General features: G+C 38.4%; 1 protein-coding gene across 11 annotated transcripts in view; it reads right to left on the reverse strand.

The window, feature by feature from the left end:
• EYA1 (EYA transcriptional coactivator and phosphatase 1) overlaps window positions 1–15904 on the reverse strand; it is a 330392-nt gene that overhangs the window by 59226 nt on the left and 255262 nt on the right. For all 11 annotated transcript variants that reach the window (XM_032609853.1, XM_032609847.1, XM_032609851.1 and 8 more), the window contains one exon: window positions 14539–14622. In XM_032609853.1, the coding sequence (XP_032465744.1) occupies window positions 14539–14622 (84 nt within the window). The remainder of the gene's footprint in view (window positions 1–14538; window positions 14623–15904) is intronic.

A 15904-nucleotide genomic window follows, 5' to 3' on the forward strand; every position in this document is an offset into this window, starting at 1 on the left:
TACAACTAAGCAACAAAAAATGAACAACCCGATTAAAAAATGGGCAAATAACTTGAATAGATATGCTCTAAAGAAGATATACATTAGAAACATCGTATCACTATGTTGTGCACCAGGAACTAACATAGTGTTGTAGGTCAATTATACTTAAAAAGAAAACAAATAAACTCATAGAAAAAATCAGATTTGTGGTTACCAGAGGTGGGAAGTGGGGGCATGAGGAATTGGATGAAGGTGGTCAAAAGATACTAACTTCCAGTTATAAAATAAATGCTAGGGATATAATATACAACACGATTAATATAATTAACACTGCTGTATGATATATATGGAAGTTGTTAGAATAAATCCTAAGAGTTCTCATCACAGGTAAAAAATACTTTTTCTTTTTTGTTTATTTAACTTACTGTGATAATTATTTCAAGATGTATGTAAGTCAAATCATTATGCTGTACACAAACTTATACAGTGCTGGATGTCAATTATATCTCAGTAAAACAGGAAGAAAAAAAAGCTAAAATAAAAAGAAGATATACAAATTGTCAACAAGCACATGAAAAGATGATCAACATAACTAATCATTAGGGAAATGCAAGTCAAAATCACAATGAGATACCACCTCACACTCATTAGGATGGCTACTATAAAATAAAAAAACTATCTGGAAAATAACAAGTGTTGATGAGGATATAGAGAAACTGGAACCCTTGTGTGCTGTTAGCACAGCTGCTATGAAAAACAGTATGGCAGTTCCTCAAAAAATTAGGCATAGGGTTACTATGTGATCCAGCAATTCTACTTCTGGTACCTGAAATAATTGAAAGCAGGGTCCCCAAGAGATATCTGTACACCCATGTTCATAGCAGCCTTATTCACAATTGCTAAAAGGTAAAAGCAACCCAAGTGTCCACTGACAGATGAATAGACAAAATGAGGCATACCCATACAATGGAGTATTATTCAGCCTTAAATAAAAAGGAAAGGAATTCTGACACATGCAAACAACATGGATGAACCCTGAAGACATTATGCTAAGTGAAGTAAGCCACTCACAAAAAGACAAATACGGTATGATTTTACTTATATGAAGTATTCAGGAGAGTCAAAATCAGATTATCACACTAACTGAAGTGAGACAGAGAAAGACAAATATATGATATCACTTACATGTGGAATCTAAAAAATAATACAAATCAACTTATTTACAAAACAGACTCACAGACATAAAGAACAAACTTATAGTTACCAAAGGGGAAGGATAAATTAGGAGTATGGGATTAACAGATACACACCACTATATACAAAAAGATAAAAAACAAGGATTTACTGTATAGCACAGGGAACTGTATTCAGCATCCTGTAATAATCTATAAAGGAAAAGAATCTGAAAAAGAACATATATACCTGAATGACTTTGCCGTACACCTGAAACTAACACAATATCGTAAATCAACTATAGTTCAATAAAAATAAATAAATAGCAGAGCAGTCAAAATCATAGAGACAGAAAGTAGAATGGTGGTTGCCAGGTGCTGTGGGGAGGAGAGGACGGGGAGTCATTTAATGAGTATAGACTTTCAGTTTTGCAAGATCAAAAGAGTTCTGGAGACTGGTTGCACAATAATGTGGATGAATTTAATACCACTGAACTGTATGCTTAAAAACTGCTAAGAGGGCTTCCCTGGTGGCGCAGTGGTTGGGAGTCCGCCTGCCGATGCAGGGGACGCGGGTTCGTGCCCCGGTCCGGGAAGATCCCACATGCCGCGGAGCGGCTGGGCCCGTGAGCCATGGCCGCTGAGCCTGCGCGTCCGGAGCCTGTGCTCCGCAACGGGAGAGGCCACAACAGTGAGAGGCCCGCGTACCGTAAAACAACAACAACAAAACACAACAAAAAAAACTGCTAAGAGTTTATCTTACGTGTATTTTACAATGTAAAATCAAAAAAAGAATCGGAGAAGTGTAACTGTTGATTAGACATTCAATGATATTAAGAAATTATTATTAATTTTGCTAGATGGCTAAAGTTCTGAGTAACATCTACTATTTCTAGTCTAAAAATTCTTTTAATGGAGTCTTAAATACATACTGAAATACATACAAATGATATAATATGATCTCTGGGACTTGCTTTGAAAAATAACCCTAGGGTAGAGCAGGATAGGGGAGGGATGTGGTAAAGGACATACATGCAACAAGATTAACTAGGATCTGATCATTGTTAAAGCTGACAGAGGTTACACTGGGTTTTGTTATACTATTTCATCTACCTATGTAGATGTTTAGAAGTTTCTATAATAAATTTAAAAAAAATTTATTCACTGAGTCCAGATTGGTTATCTTTTGGTGGTGAAACTATAGATTAAAAATATTTATTTTGAAAATGTAAAGCACACTCAAACCATACTTTTAAAATGACAAAAGAAATTTTTAAGTCAAAATTGCAAAAGTCTTGCAAAATTCCTCAGCATCTCCCTTTTATTGAAAAGATGCTAGGAGTTGCTTGGTAATCTGTACTCAGACTTAAGTGAGATTTGTCATATACAGAAGGATGTAGGTCAGAAGACAATGCTTTTCCTGTATTAACTCTACTAATTTTTTATCATATGGGATGGTCTTTTCCAGAAAACCAGAGAAACTCCTACATTCATAATGGAAGCCACAGGACCTATGTCTCATACGTTTAGGAGCAGCAGTGTCACACTGCAATGCTGATCGGCTGCAAAGGAGAATTCCCAGTGTAATTTAAGAAGAGCAGTAACCCTAGAAGCATCTCATTTAGCACCTCTGGCATTTATTTTTTGGTTGTGCAGCTCCTGTGGATCCTGATCTTTTTTTTCTGGCTCACAGTACTAGTGTTATCATTTGACATCCTATTATTGGCTCTTTCTTACTAGCTAAGTAATTGTAGCTATTAGAGAACACTTGTCACGAGTAATACAGGAAGACTTGTTTCCTTCCTAATATTGTTATTCCTTTGGAGATTCTGTGGTTTCACTCTTCGTGGATTTAGAGTGGCGTTAGCTTAGATCAGTTTTGCCCCAATGAAGGACTGCTGTTGAAGACTCATCCATTTCCTACCGACTGCCTCCTTTATTAATTTATAAGCTCCCTGAAGGTGGGAATTACGGCTAGGCACCTATTACATTGCTATGTATGTATTCAAGAAATTAAAAAGGACTGACATATATACACTATTATGTATAAAACAGACAACTAATGTACAACTGCTGTATAACAAATAAATTAAAAAAAAAAAGAAATCATAAAGGACTGACATTCTGAATGACTCATTGGTATCAGACCAGGAGATAAATGGTGACTCAGGAAGGAGAGGGGTGCACAGCCAAGTGTGTCTTAGGTACTACAGCCTGTATAACATGGGTGGTTTTGCGTGTGCAACTTGGAACGGTGCTATTTGGTTGGTACGATTTTCTGAATTACTTAATGGATGTTTTCAGTGATCATTACTCACAAGGAAACTACTACAGGCCAGAAGGCTAAGGAACTGCGTACCATCTACTGCTTCTACTATGATAAATTCTTTGGATGGGGTCTTAAATTTTGGTTAGTCCTAACATGGAGACCACATGGCATTAGCGTGGACTCTTACCCAGATGTGTGGGGAGGAGCAGCGGTGGGTACTTTCTGACATGACTTGTGCTTTATTCCAGGGACCAAGATGAAGTTCATGTTGCTCAGATTATTTCGTTGGCCATTTACGTTGAGAAATATCATAGTTACATCTGCATTGCTAATTCCAGTATTTGTACATGATATTTGATCTTAACTATCTGTAAAACTGTTTGGAAGGATGGGAGGCACTCAGCCCTAATTCTCATTTCGTGGCTTCAATGGCAATTTAATCTACTTTTAATGGCAAACACGAGCACCCCCCATACCTACCACCCCTCGAACTGAGAGTGATTAAAAAATGCTTTTCTTGGGCTTCCCTGGTGGTGCAGTGGTTGAGAGTCCGCCTGCCGATGCATGGGACACGGGTTCGTGCCCCAGTCCGGGAAGATCCCACATGCCACGGAGCGGCTGGGCCCGTGAGCCATGGCCGCTGAGCCTGCGCGTCCGGAGCCTGTGCTCCGCAACGGGAGAGGCCACAGCAGTGAGAGGCCCGCGTACCGGGAGAAAAAAAAAAAAATGCTTTTCTTAACCCATTTTCATTACTTTCTCAAAATTCTATTTTTGGCTCAGAGCGTCCATGGCCCTTTGAGCCTCAAAATAGATAGTTTGAGGAACACCTGTTTATCTCTTCTTGGGTTTTTAGAATAGGATCCAGAATGTTATTCTGAGTACAAAAATAAAATACTTTGTCCTTTCTCTAGAAACCTTAAAGCTAACCATTCATCTAGCCATAAAAATATCTTTTTTTATATGACTATTTTAAAAGATACATCCCAAGATTTTTAGTTTTGGTTTAACAATGCTCCAATGCCAAATATTACATTAGATCTTGTGTAGTCCAAAAAGAATAAGTCACTTAAGTTTTACTGTTAAAACAACTAAAAATAGCACCAAATGTTAAAAAGAAAGCAATTTCTCTTTATTGCTTAGATATACCAGTAAAATATTAAAAGAAAAAATTGTTCGTATTGTTAATATAGCTCTGGTTCCTATTTCCACACCCTTGAAATTTTGCCCTTTTATTCCTTTTCTTTTACCATCTTAGTTTTCTACACTGAAAAGCAAAAAAATTTAACAGTGAAATAAACCAAGCAAAAGTATAAGGTAATATACATTTATCCAATTCAAATTATTTAAGCTGAGACCTTTAAGAAATATTTTAATACCTAAGTCATTGTTCTAATATTAGATAGCTGCAGCATTCCTAGTAATAGGAATTCTACAGTAATAGTAATATAGTATAGTAATATAGTAATATTACTGTAGTAATTCTACAGTAATAGTGACAGGGTTCTACAAAGTACCAGTGATGCTGGGGGTTTATTTTACTGAAAGCCAAAAAAGTTAATTTTGCTTTTTAAGTTTTATCTATTACTATTTCCAATTTCCAAGTACCTTTTAAATACATGATAAATGTCTTTTGCATCTCTCCTATCTGAATACATACCCCACTACATCTATGTGATCAAACCTATACAGAATCCTGGCAATTGCTATTCTAATACTTTGGATCAAAAAGTAGAATCTATCATTAAAATGCTATTTAAAGAGTTTATCTTAGGCTAGAAAGACGTGCCAGAAGATGGTTCAACTATTTCAGAAAGTCTGACTAGTTCCCTGGGATGTGGTACTTACATTTTTAATTTGTGGACTAAAAGGTAAGGTTCTAAAAATTCTATCTGCTCTGATCCTATGTGGGCAGCTAAGCCTCCCCTGGCGAACAATTACTGGGATTGAAGTGGCCCAGTGAGATGTGATGCAAAGGATGTGAACAGGTTTTTGAGGATTTTTTGGTCAATGTGAAAATCTTGTAAAGTCTCCTCAAAGCAACAACAAATCTTGGCCAGTCTCAATCAAAGGAAAGAAAAAAAAAAATACCCATTTTGGACCCCTTAAGCAACTCCTTATTTAGAATGCTAATGTTACAGCCACAGACAGGGCCCAAATGCCATTTAAAATAAATTCTCCCCATTCAGGATCTTTTGTTTTGGAGAAAAAGAAGCTGAAAAACAGGAATGGGCAGGCACTCTGAGTCCAGGAGTGGCTTATTTTCAAGGCCCCATGCTGGTTGCTCACAAGGGAAGGATTAAAGATAAGATGAGAAAATTAGCTCCCTTCTTGGAGAGAAGGAAAAAAAAAAAAAAGCTAAAATGTTATTTCATTTAAAAATATTTCTAAAAGTGTTATGTAAACGATATGTACAACCTATGAGACCCAAAGATTCCACTGTTTTCTTTCCTTTCTCTAACCTGTCTAAGGTTATCTACCGTCAATGGTATATTAACTTTTTGCAATTTTATAAGGCCCTATCACTGAACAGCTGGTGTGAAATGCCAAGGTTTAGGAGTTGGGCATAGTTCTGATGCCAATTAAGAAATAATCTGGATTACCAGGAGAGAAGGTACACACATGAAACATAAATCACAGCTGAATTACTCACTGAATGATTTTAAAAAGAAAAAAGTCCAAACCTGTGGTAGGGCTAATCAGGTCATTTTTACTGATTAGATATGTGACACTCGACTGCTCTAATTTTCTCCTATTTAAGAGACTCTCTTTCAACATCATGAAAATAATACCCAAGTAGAGAATAAGGGTAAGAACTTCACCATTCCAAAGATGAATTGTGATTGTGGAGAAAACCCAATGAATCCCAAACATGGGACAGATGCCAAGACACGGTACAAAGAGGGAGGAAGGAGAAGAAAGCCAGAACAGATCCAGCCAAGTTGGGGCCCATGCAGTGCCAGCAAAAAGCCTACACGGCTAAATCCAATCAAAAGACATCTAGATTTCACTTGTAACAACTCTCCTATCTCTCTCTCCTTCCTAGTATTACAGCCATTCTCTTAGACCTTTATTATTTCCTGCGGGGAGGACTGTCATAATCTCTGCTATCACATCAATCTTCCAAATGGTACACGTCCATCATGTCGCTCTCCTGTTTCAATATCATTCATGGCATCCCCATGCCCACATCACAAAATCCTGGCATTCAGGGCTCCTGGCACCCCCCTTTTGAGGGCGATGGGCCCATCAGAAGACTAGATGAAATTCCTGACGTTGTCAGTTAATAGATGTGCTTCCTTGGGCCAATCATTTAATCTTCTGAGCCACAGCCTCCTCATTAGAAAAAAAAGAAGGAACCAATTGGATATTTAATCAATGTGACATGGCAGTGCAGACTGTAAAAGCTGAACAAAGGTGCAGTATTTTTATTACCATTTCAATACATATTCTGCTACTCATCTTCTGCAATTCCGATCCTCTATATATACTTAATAGATATCCAGCCACTTTGCCTCTCATTTCCCTAAACGGTTACACTCTCCTTCCACCTCTCCCAGTATGCTACCTGGAATGACAAAGTATTCACTATTGCTCACTCCCTCCTCTGAACCCCCCAAAGTAAGCAATAATAGCTCTTATTTACAAAGTGCCTATGAGTATTTTTCTAGGTGCTTTACATCATTTTCCCAACAGCCCTGTGATTGCTCCCATTTTATAGATGGGAAGATTAAGACAGAACAAGTGAGACTTGCATTATCTCCAAGGGGCTTTTCCAGGCCTTAGAGCAAGGGAGGTCCAAAGCTGGTGGTGGCAGGCCAGTACGGTGGTTGGAAAGCTGTGATGATTCATGTTTGTTCACTGCGCTCCCTTTTACATGTATGAACACGAAAAATAGGCTTCATTCAATAAGGTAGCAGGAACATACATTTCAGTCTATGTTATAGCCAGTAAGGAGGAAGAGGCCGCCAGTTAAAGGGAAAGAAAACCACTGTCAGGATAAGGGCAAAAAAAAAGGGACGAAGGAGGCTCTTTCAGCTGGAAATCCCTTTGATAGTCAAAAACATTGTGTTTTGGTTCATTTTGAGAGTTTAGGTTCCATGTCAATTCACAGTATCCAAAGGTTATATTGGGAACCCTAATTTATTTCATCATTTTGATCTAACTTGGCATTGATACACAAAGAAGAGAAGAAAATCAGGGAACAATCCTTTGGGAGTAAGTGGCCACTCAGCACACCTGTCACATAGCCCTAGGGCACTTCTCTGCTGGGATGACCAGAGCCACCACAAAGGCTTTGAAAGTGTGCTCTGGGTTTTACTCATTTGTCGAATACATCTTAGCTGAGAACTGTGGCTGCCACTGCCACCCATCCACCAAAACCCATTCTCTGTTTCTTCCTGGGCACACAGCTAGGCTACATCTCCTGGTCTCCTTTGCACTTGGCCGAGGGAGCAGAGGTTACGTACCCTTCTAAGCCTGGCCCATAAAGCCTGCCACTCGTGCTCCCCCCTGCTTTTTCTCCCTGTGGGCTAGAAAGCTGATGACAAGGATCACAGAAGCCTCAGAAGCTACACGGTGAGACGGTACAACCACCATCTGCAGTGCCAAAGCCTGCCTAAACCAAGCACCCTGGGAGATCCACTCAAGACCATTCAGTAGGAAACATCAATTTCTGTTGTGTTTGAGCCATGAGATTTGGGGCCTACTTGTTACCACCATTTTGCCGACCCTGACAAACTCATGTGCTAGCTTGTGCTTCACTGGGGCCCCAGATGCAGACACACAATGCCTGCATTGAGTTTACTGTCTAGTGAGCCACACTGTGGCCGTCACTGAATTGTCCTGATGTCCTGAAGGCAGGAGTAATATTAACTAACACAAAGTTCAGAGCGTGATCTAGAGCAAGGGCAGGCAAACCTTTTCTCTAAAGGGACAGACAAAAAATATTTTAGAATTTGCAGGCCATATACGGTTTCTGAGACAAATTCTTCATCTCTCTCTCTCTTTTTTTTTTTTTTTATATATATAACCCTTTAAAAATTCAAACAACATTCTTAGCTTGGAAGCTCTACAAAAACAGGCCACGAACCAGATTTGGCCTGTGAGATGTGATCTGTCAATCCCTGGTCTAGATTTTCAAAATCCAGTGGAAGGGTCATATTTCATGACATGTAAAAATTACATGAAATTCAAACTTGGGAACTATAAGTAAAGTTTTATTGACATTTATTCAGTTACATATTATCTGTGGCTGTTTTTGCACTACCAGGGCAGAGCTGAATAGTTATGACAGGATACGGCCCGCAGAGCCTGAAATATTTATTATCTGACCCTTTATCAAAAAAGTTTATGAAACGCTGGTCTGGAGGTTCCAAAAGAGAGATCATCCTGTTTGAGTAACTAGATCCTCTATAGCCCAAGGAGGACACTGGATGTCCGGCTGCTTGGGTGCCCTGCTAAGAACTTGACATCTCTAGCCACCATGGAAGGTGGCTCAACAGAGTTGGGAGTTTTAGGGAGTTCTTACCCTAAAACAGGGTAAGAACAGCTATCGTTACTGGATACCTAGAGTGTTCTGATGAAAACGGGTTAGATAAGCTGCTGTCAAATTTTTCTTTCATCAACTGAATGACCACGGCAACACTAGGGAGTTGTAAATGACCTCACTAGGGAGCTTCAGTTGATCCAAATTCACTATGACAACGGGGACCTTCCTAGAAGCCTGGTACGTTAGAAAACAAATGCTTAGACAGCAGATACAAGATCAATCAGTGACATATGCTGTTTTTATTACTGGATTATTGCTATTAATAAGGCCCTTCAAATTCATGACACGATTTACATCTTTTTTTTTTCCCCTCCAGCCTTATCGTGAAATCATTGGCACTTAAAGCGATCTTAAAGCAATCATAAGTAGTCAGATTTATGGATATGGAAACTAAGGCTCAGCATGTATAAACAATTTGCCCAAGGTCGATGAACTGAACATCAGAGCTTAGATCCGAGTCTAGCTCTATCTGAATCCAAATCTGATGCTCTTTCTATTACAACATAAGGCCTATCACATATTGGTACTTCAAAAATTTAAAGACACTACCATAATTTACTCACTAGCTATGCCAGGTTCAAGGAGTTTTTTGTTTTGTTTTGACAGCCAAGGTTCAACTACATTAAAATACAACTAATACATATTTTATGCCAGACATGATGCTAAGTGTTTTTCACATTTGGTCTCTACCTCTTCAGTTTCCTCATCTGTAAATGGGTTTGGCAATAGCAGTTTCAGAGCACTAAAGTTGAGTTAAATGAGTCCTGGGCACACAGGAGATTCTTAATAAGTAGGGCCTACAATTAAAAATGCTAAACTTTATGCTGTCCTAAGTGTTCACACATTTCGGATTTTGTATAAAATGAGGAGTGACGCTCAAGACTTTGAAGATCTATTCGAGCCCCAAAGGTGTTAAAGCAAAAATAAAAAGAAAGTATTAAAACAATCAAGATACTGGGTATCTTGGGAAGTCCTCCCACAAAAAGGGAATAATGCTTGGGACATCAGCACAATACTTATTTTAAATACAAATCTGGGGTCTGTGCTTTGATATCAACAACTAGATTATTACATCATCTATTTTAAAGAGAAAATTCAACAAAAAATATCAAGAGTAGTTTTCTTCAGTAAAATAGGGGAATTTGAATTTAGTTTGAAAGCAACTTAAAAAGAAGCATTAAACAAAAAAAAGCTAGGATAAAAAAAAAAAAAAGCTAGGATATTATTAATGACAACCTAATTTACAGTAACACCCATGGACTTCATTTCCCTAATATGCTCTTTCTTTTCTCTTCCCTAAAATCTGAACTGTAGCTAGCACCCTCTTTTTGTTCCCATCACCTTTGTTATAAAACAACACTTCCTTATAACACCCAGCAGGACTGCTTCCCACAGCTAGGATTACATGGAAGGTGGGACATTCTCAGACTTTTTTGGGGTACATATTGCTGTAACATGCCCTAATTTTGCATTATATCAACCAGATCCTGTATCCCCTTACTGAATAGCCTACTCATCCAGGAGCCCAAGCTACCGTGACTAAGCTACTTCTCAAGTATCTGGTTCCCATAGAGACTGGACAGCGATCACATTGTCGGGTATTCAATGCTTTATATGCCTGAAGAGTAAGGCACAGACACATGCTCCCTTGACAAAGCCCAGTAACATCCCCGAACCTGTGCTCCAAGAAAGGCGACCCGCCCCTGAACTGCTTTAAGATTTCTCTCCTGTGCCCCGAGCAAACAAGAGGGATGAGAGTTCTTGTTCTTATTTTTTTTTTTAATTTTATTTATTTTTTTATACAGCAGGTTCTTATTAGTTACCCATTTTATACGTATTAGTGTATATATGTCAATCCTAATCTCCCAATTCATCACACCACCACCCGCCTCCCCACCACTTTCCCCCCTTGGTGTCCATACGTTTGCTCTGTACATCTGTGTCTCAATTTCTGCCCTGCAAACCGGTTCATCTGTACCATTTTTCTAGGGGGATGCAAGTTCTGATCAGCTTGGTTATTATTGTTGTTTGGAAGAATCCTTGTTGAGCCACGGTTTTATAAGACGTGATTATCAGATCTGAGAGCAGTTCTGCCAGACTCTAAAGTTCTCTAATAAAGAGAACATGGAGCAAGCTTTCTTGCATGCCTCAGGCTACAGTTCAACATCCTCAGCAATAGCATCTTCAAAAGTCAGGAAGGGGCGTGTCCCAGCAATGAGACCACAGGCTGACCAAGAGTGCCCAGCTCAAAGAAGGTGTTTAGGAAGAAAGCAAGCTAATAGTGTCTGAGGACCTTCTGATCCTGAGCTGTGCACTGTTGACTAAATCTGACATCTCCTGCCCCGACCACTCCCCCATGCCCCAGGCTCACCTTCCAAATATCTACTTGCCTAGTCCAAGTGGATGTCTGATGGGCATTTCAAACCAGTATAACACTGAACTCTCCATTTTCCCTCCAAATTAGTCCTTCCCCATCTCAACAAATTTATGACTATACTCCCAGTTGCTCAGGACAAAACCCTGAGCCTATTACTTATTGCCCACCAGCACAGTCCAATTAAATCCTAATTCTCTATCTGCAATCGTAATAGGGAAGAACCTTTTGTATTCCACTACAAGCTCATCACTAAAGGGATGTCACCTATAAGCTTAAATTATACATAATGGCCCATCTCTGGGAACCCTGCCTCCCAGGTAATGAGTATTAAGCTAAAATACCTTGGTTTAGCTCACAGGGAACATCCTGTGCTGGCCCACCTGTGAATGACTGCAGGGAGGAAGGAATGAACACACCCCTTCCAGAGGCTGATGGGAACCAGCAAATGTTTGACTTTACTCCCTCTCCTTTCAGTATAAAAGAAGACTGAATTCTAACCCAGGCAAGATGTTTCTTTGGGACACGAGTCCACCATCTTCTCGGTTTGCTGGCTTTCTGAATAAAGTCGTTATTCCTTGCCCCAACAACTTGTCTCTCGATTATTGGCCTGTCGTGCAGTCAGGAGTACCAGCTTAGACTCAGTGACACAATAGAATCCATCATCCAATCAGCTTCTCCATCTGTGCTGCTAATGCATCAGATCACCCCCTGAAACCTCCTCTCTGTTCCCCCCCCCCCTCCCCGTACCATTAATTCTCCACACAACCAAGGTAGTCTAAAAATCTAAATCAGACCTTGTCACGTCCCCGTTCGAAGTCTTCCAAGGATTTCCTACGGCGCGTGCAATGAGATTAACCCTGCTGACCATGGTTGGGAGGCACTTTGTACCTGCCCTCATCCCAGCCCACACCTCTCTTGACTCTGCATCTCCAACACTAAGCTAGGCAACACTGGCCTCTTTGTCTCTCAAACAACAAACCCTTTCCTGCCTCTGTGCTTGCTGTTTCCTCTGCTTAGAACACTCTTTCTCCTGATAGGTACATTCTCAACTGGACCCTTCAGGTCACTTTGAAAGACCTCAGGCTCAAAGGGTCATGCTCAGGAAGATTTTCCCCAACCAGGCTTTCTGAAGTTGCTCTCTTCCCAACCCCCATCAACTTATAAACAAAGGGTAAGCTTACATTTAAACATCTCAAATCATCCATAGTTGAAAGAATATATACATTTGGCTTTGGGAAATCACAGAAGGTAAAACTTTTTATCACATGCCCTAGTATGAGAAAACTAAACATACAAACAAAATACTACTGGTTGAAGTCTCAAAATACTAATGGTTGACACTTGTAAAAATAAAATTCATGATATTTGTAATGTTTGGTTTAGATCTTGTCAAGAATCCGAATGAAAAATTCTAAGCTGCCAGTGGCTTCTAGGTTAGGTGTGAATTCCATGTGTAAACCAATAATTTATGGCCAGAGATTTACACGAGGTCGTGCGGTCATGGGATGTTCACCACCTCTCTCTAAACTGACCCCTTTCAATGGCTAACAGCACACTGATCAAGACAACTCTCTTTACATCGATTTGGCCTCTAGTGACAAAGCTTTTAAAGACTTGAGACTTTCTGGGTGGTTTTCAAATGTTGGTTTCCTAAGTGCATGCCCTTTTCAACACTCTTCCATGAGTTCCAGGAGCCAGCTCTCTTCCTTAGGAGTTAGTTGTAGGGAGATTAAAATTGTTCTGTTAAGATGATCTTCAAGACTCTTCATATTCATTGCACTTTGATATTTCAGGCTTTTAAAGTAGTAGTTTTTGTAGAAATAGGGATAGTAATAGTATTGATAGAAGAAATAACATAAAAAAATCACAACTAATATTTATTGAATCCTTATTATGTGCTAGTCACAAATAGAGACTTATTTTGAATGACTGATTCTATGACCTTATTTTTTTATAATCTGTGTTTTTGTTAATTGTCTTCTCATAGAAAATTTGTTTAATAAGATGGGACATATTGTGTTTTACATATATCTTATTTCTGACAGACATTCAAATGGTGGAATATTCTTGCTTTTATAAATGTGCATTTTTCCAACCCTTTTTTGGATTAGGTGTAGCTTTAGGGTTAAAAGAAGGAAGATTGCATTGTGAAGCTCACTGATCATTTCTCTACTTTCACCTTCAGACACCTACATATCAGGCACTCAATATGTATTTATTGAAATAACTATTTATTGAAAGAATGAATACCTGCATAAAATCTGTAAAGACAGCATGACCATTTTACATGTATCAATTTTAACATTTAACTGTGATACAAATCTGGAGTCACCAAGACACAAGAATTCACTTACTAAGGCTTCAAAAAGATTTAATCTTTAAATCTTTCTTTAAAGATTAAAAAGATGAAAAATATCATATTCACAGGATATTTCAGAAATTACTTAAACGCACTTTAAATAACATGATTTTTGCATGGGAAAGGTTTATGGAACCACCAGGCAATCAGAAAGGATTTCCAAGGTTTTGAGAAACCCAAATGCAGAGCATTGAAATTGAAGTTGTACTCATGGAAGGTGATCTATAACATTATTCTGTACCTATACCACCAAGATAAATATTGTAACGACTCAGAATTGGACGTATTAGTCCTTTGTCATTCAGAGGCCCAATTTTACAAACCATTCACGTAAATTTAGCTCCATAGCAAAGGGACTAACAAAGACATTCATAACACGTGCTTTGAAAATAAAATACTAACGCTGGTAATCACAGAAGACAATATCAAGCACAATATTTGCTCCATTGAATATGTTGGGAATAAAGAGAATAAAAGGATGTGACAAAAAAATACAACGCAAAATACCTTTCTATATCATCTATATATTTTACTATTTCATCCTAGAATAGCATCCAATCACCTGTATTCATTGGGGTCTGAAATAAGAATGAATGTAATTGCATAAAGTTTATCTCATTTTTAAGAGCCTAAAAAGAACTCCTTCTGTTCATATTTATATGTCCTTGTCTTACATATATATTTGACTATTTCAATAAATCAAGTTATCTTCCTTTTTATATTTTAAATGTATTATTTAAAGTTTAGCCACATTCCCATTTGGATAAAAAAACTCAATTCTAGGAATACTTACTCTAAAGAAATTAAAAACTGATGCCTCGTGGTACTCACCCTCCCGTATCTGTTGGCGTAGGACCCAGTGAGCAAGGAGTGGAAAACGATGATTGTCTCGTCCAAGTCCCAGATGAACACCCTCTACAAAGGAAGAACCAATCACTGTGTCTTTCTCTCGGTTGAGAAACCTGCTATTCAGCTAACTTCAACATGAAAAGATAGTCTTTAGATGGGAGACAAATGAAAAATGTGAATTTACTATTTTTTTTAAACACAGCTGTTCCAAAGGGTATCTCCTAGCTTTCCTCAGATATAACCTCAAATGAGGTGCAAGAGGATAAATACACTAGCAATACTGACATAAATACAGGAAAAAAGACTATCGGTCCTTCCTACTTCTGTAGTTTTCTTAGTCATAGTTCTAAAGAAATGAAACATAAGCTAAAATGAGTTTGTTTATAACTTCTAAGACAGAGAGCGGCAATCAATGAAAAATCACTCAATTGATCTTTTCCTTATCTCTGCTCTCTGTTCATTAAGAAGTGTTAAAATAACTAATCTTGTGTTTTATTCTTATCATGCCAAGTATTTTAAAATTGCACATAAGAACTGAAACTACATCATCTATTCACCTTAGGTTATCTGCTACGATGTTATCAAATGGATGATATATTGTTCCTGCCCAATTTTCTTCACATTTCAGAGCTAACAACTTAAGCAGACGCAACACACATGCTCCTGACACACTCTTGGGGTATTTGGAATCGAATTATTGAAGGAACTCATTTCAAAAAGGTCTTTGAGATACCACTAAAGGCCTCCCAAGCCTGCTTTTCTTCTTCTTACCAATCCCACTTACACCAGTACATATTCATACACACGAGTTCTGCTGGAAATTTTCCATCTTTTCAGCCAAAAGAATCATGTTTTCTACCATCAGTTTCACTTGGGCAATAAAAAGAAACTTAATTCCAGTGGATTCAAGGCTATGAAATCTATCACCCTTTAAAGTTTTATTTAATCCCTCCTGCTTTGAACTCCACCAAAATATGTCTCGTAAGGTGATAACCACTTCTGTTTAGAATATCCTGGGTTTTCCTTTCTCAATATACATAGCGTGTCTTTAATTTCCGAGTGGATTTTATTAAGCATTTTTCGTACAACACTGAATTTAAATGGCAATGACAGCAGTACAAGAGAATTTTGTCAAAGCAGGATTATATAATTTATGATGTTTCACTAAAGAGGAAAAAAATGCTTTACTACATAGTTAAAGTGGAAGAGAAAACAGAAATAAATAACTGCTCTATCTTCAATATGGAAAAAAAAACTGGCTTACTTATAGTTAATATGGAACAGAATGCAGTAACAAAGGCATTTGGACACCTTGCTCACAGCAGGTATACAGAATCACCAGTTAGCT

Source organism: Phocoena sinus, chromosome 17 (genome assembly GCF_008692025.1).
Source record: "Phocoena sinus isolate mPhoSin1 chromosome 17, mPhoSin1.pri, whole genome shotgun sequence".
Lineage (NCBI taxonomy): Eukaryota > Metazoa > Chordata > Mammalia > Artiodactyla > Phocoenidae > Phocoena > Phocoena sinus.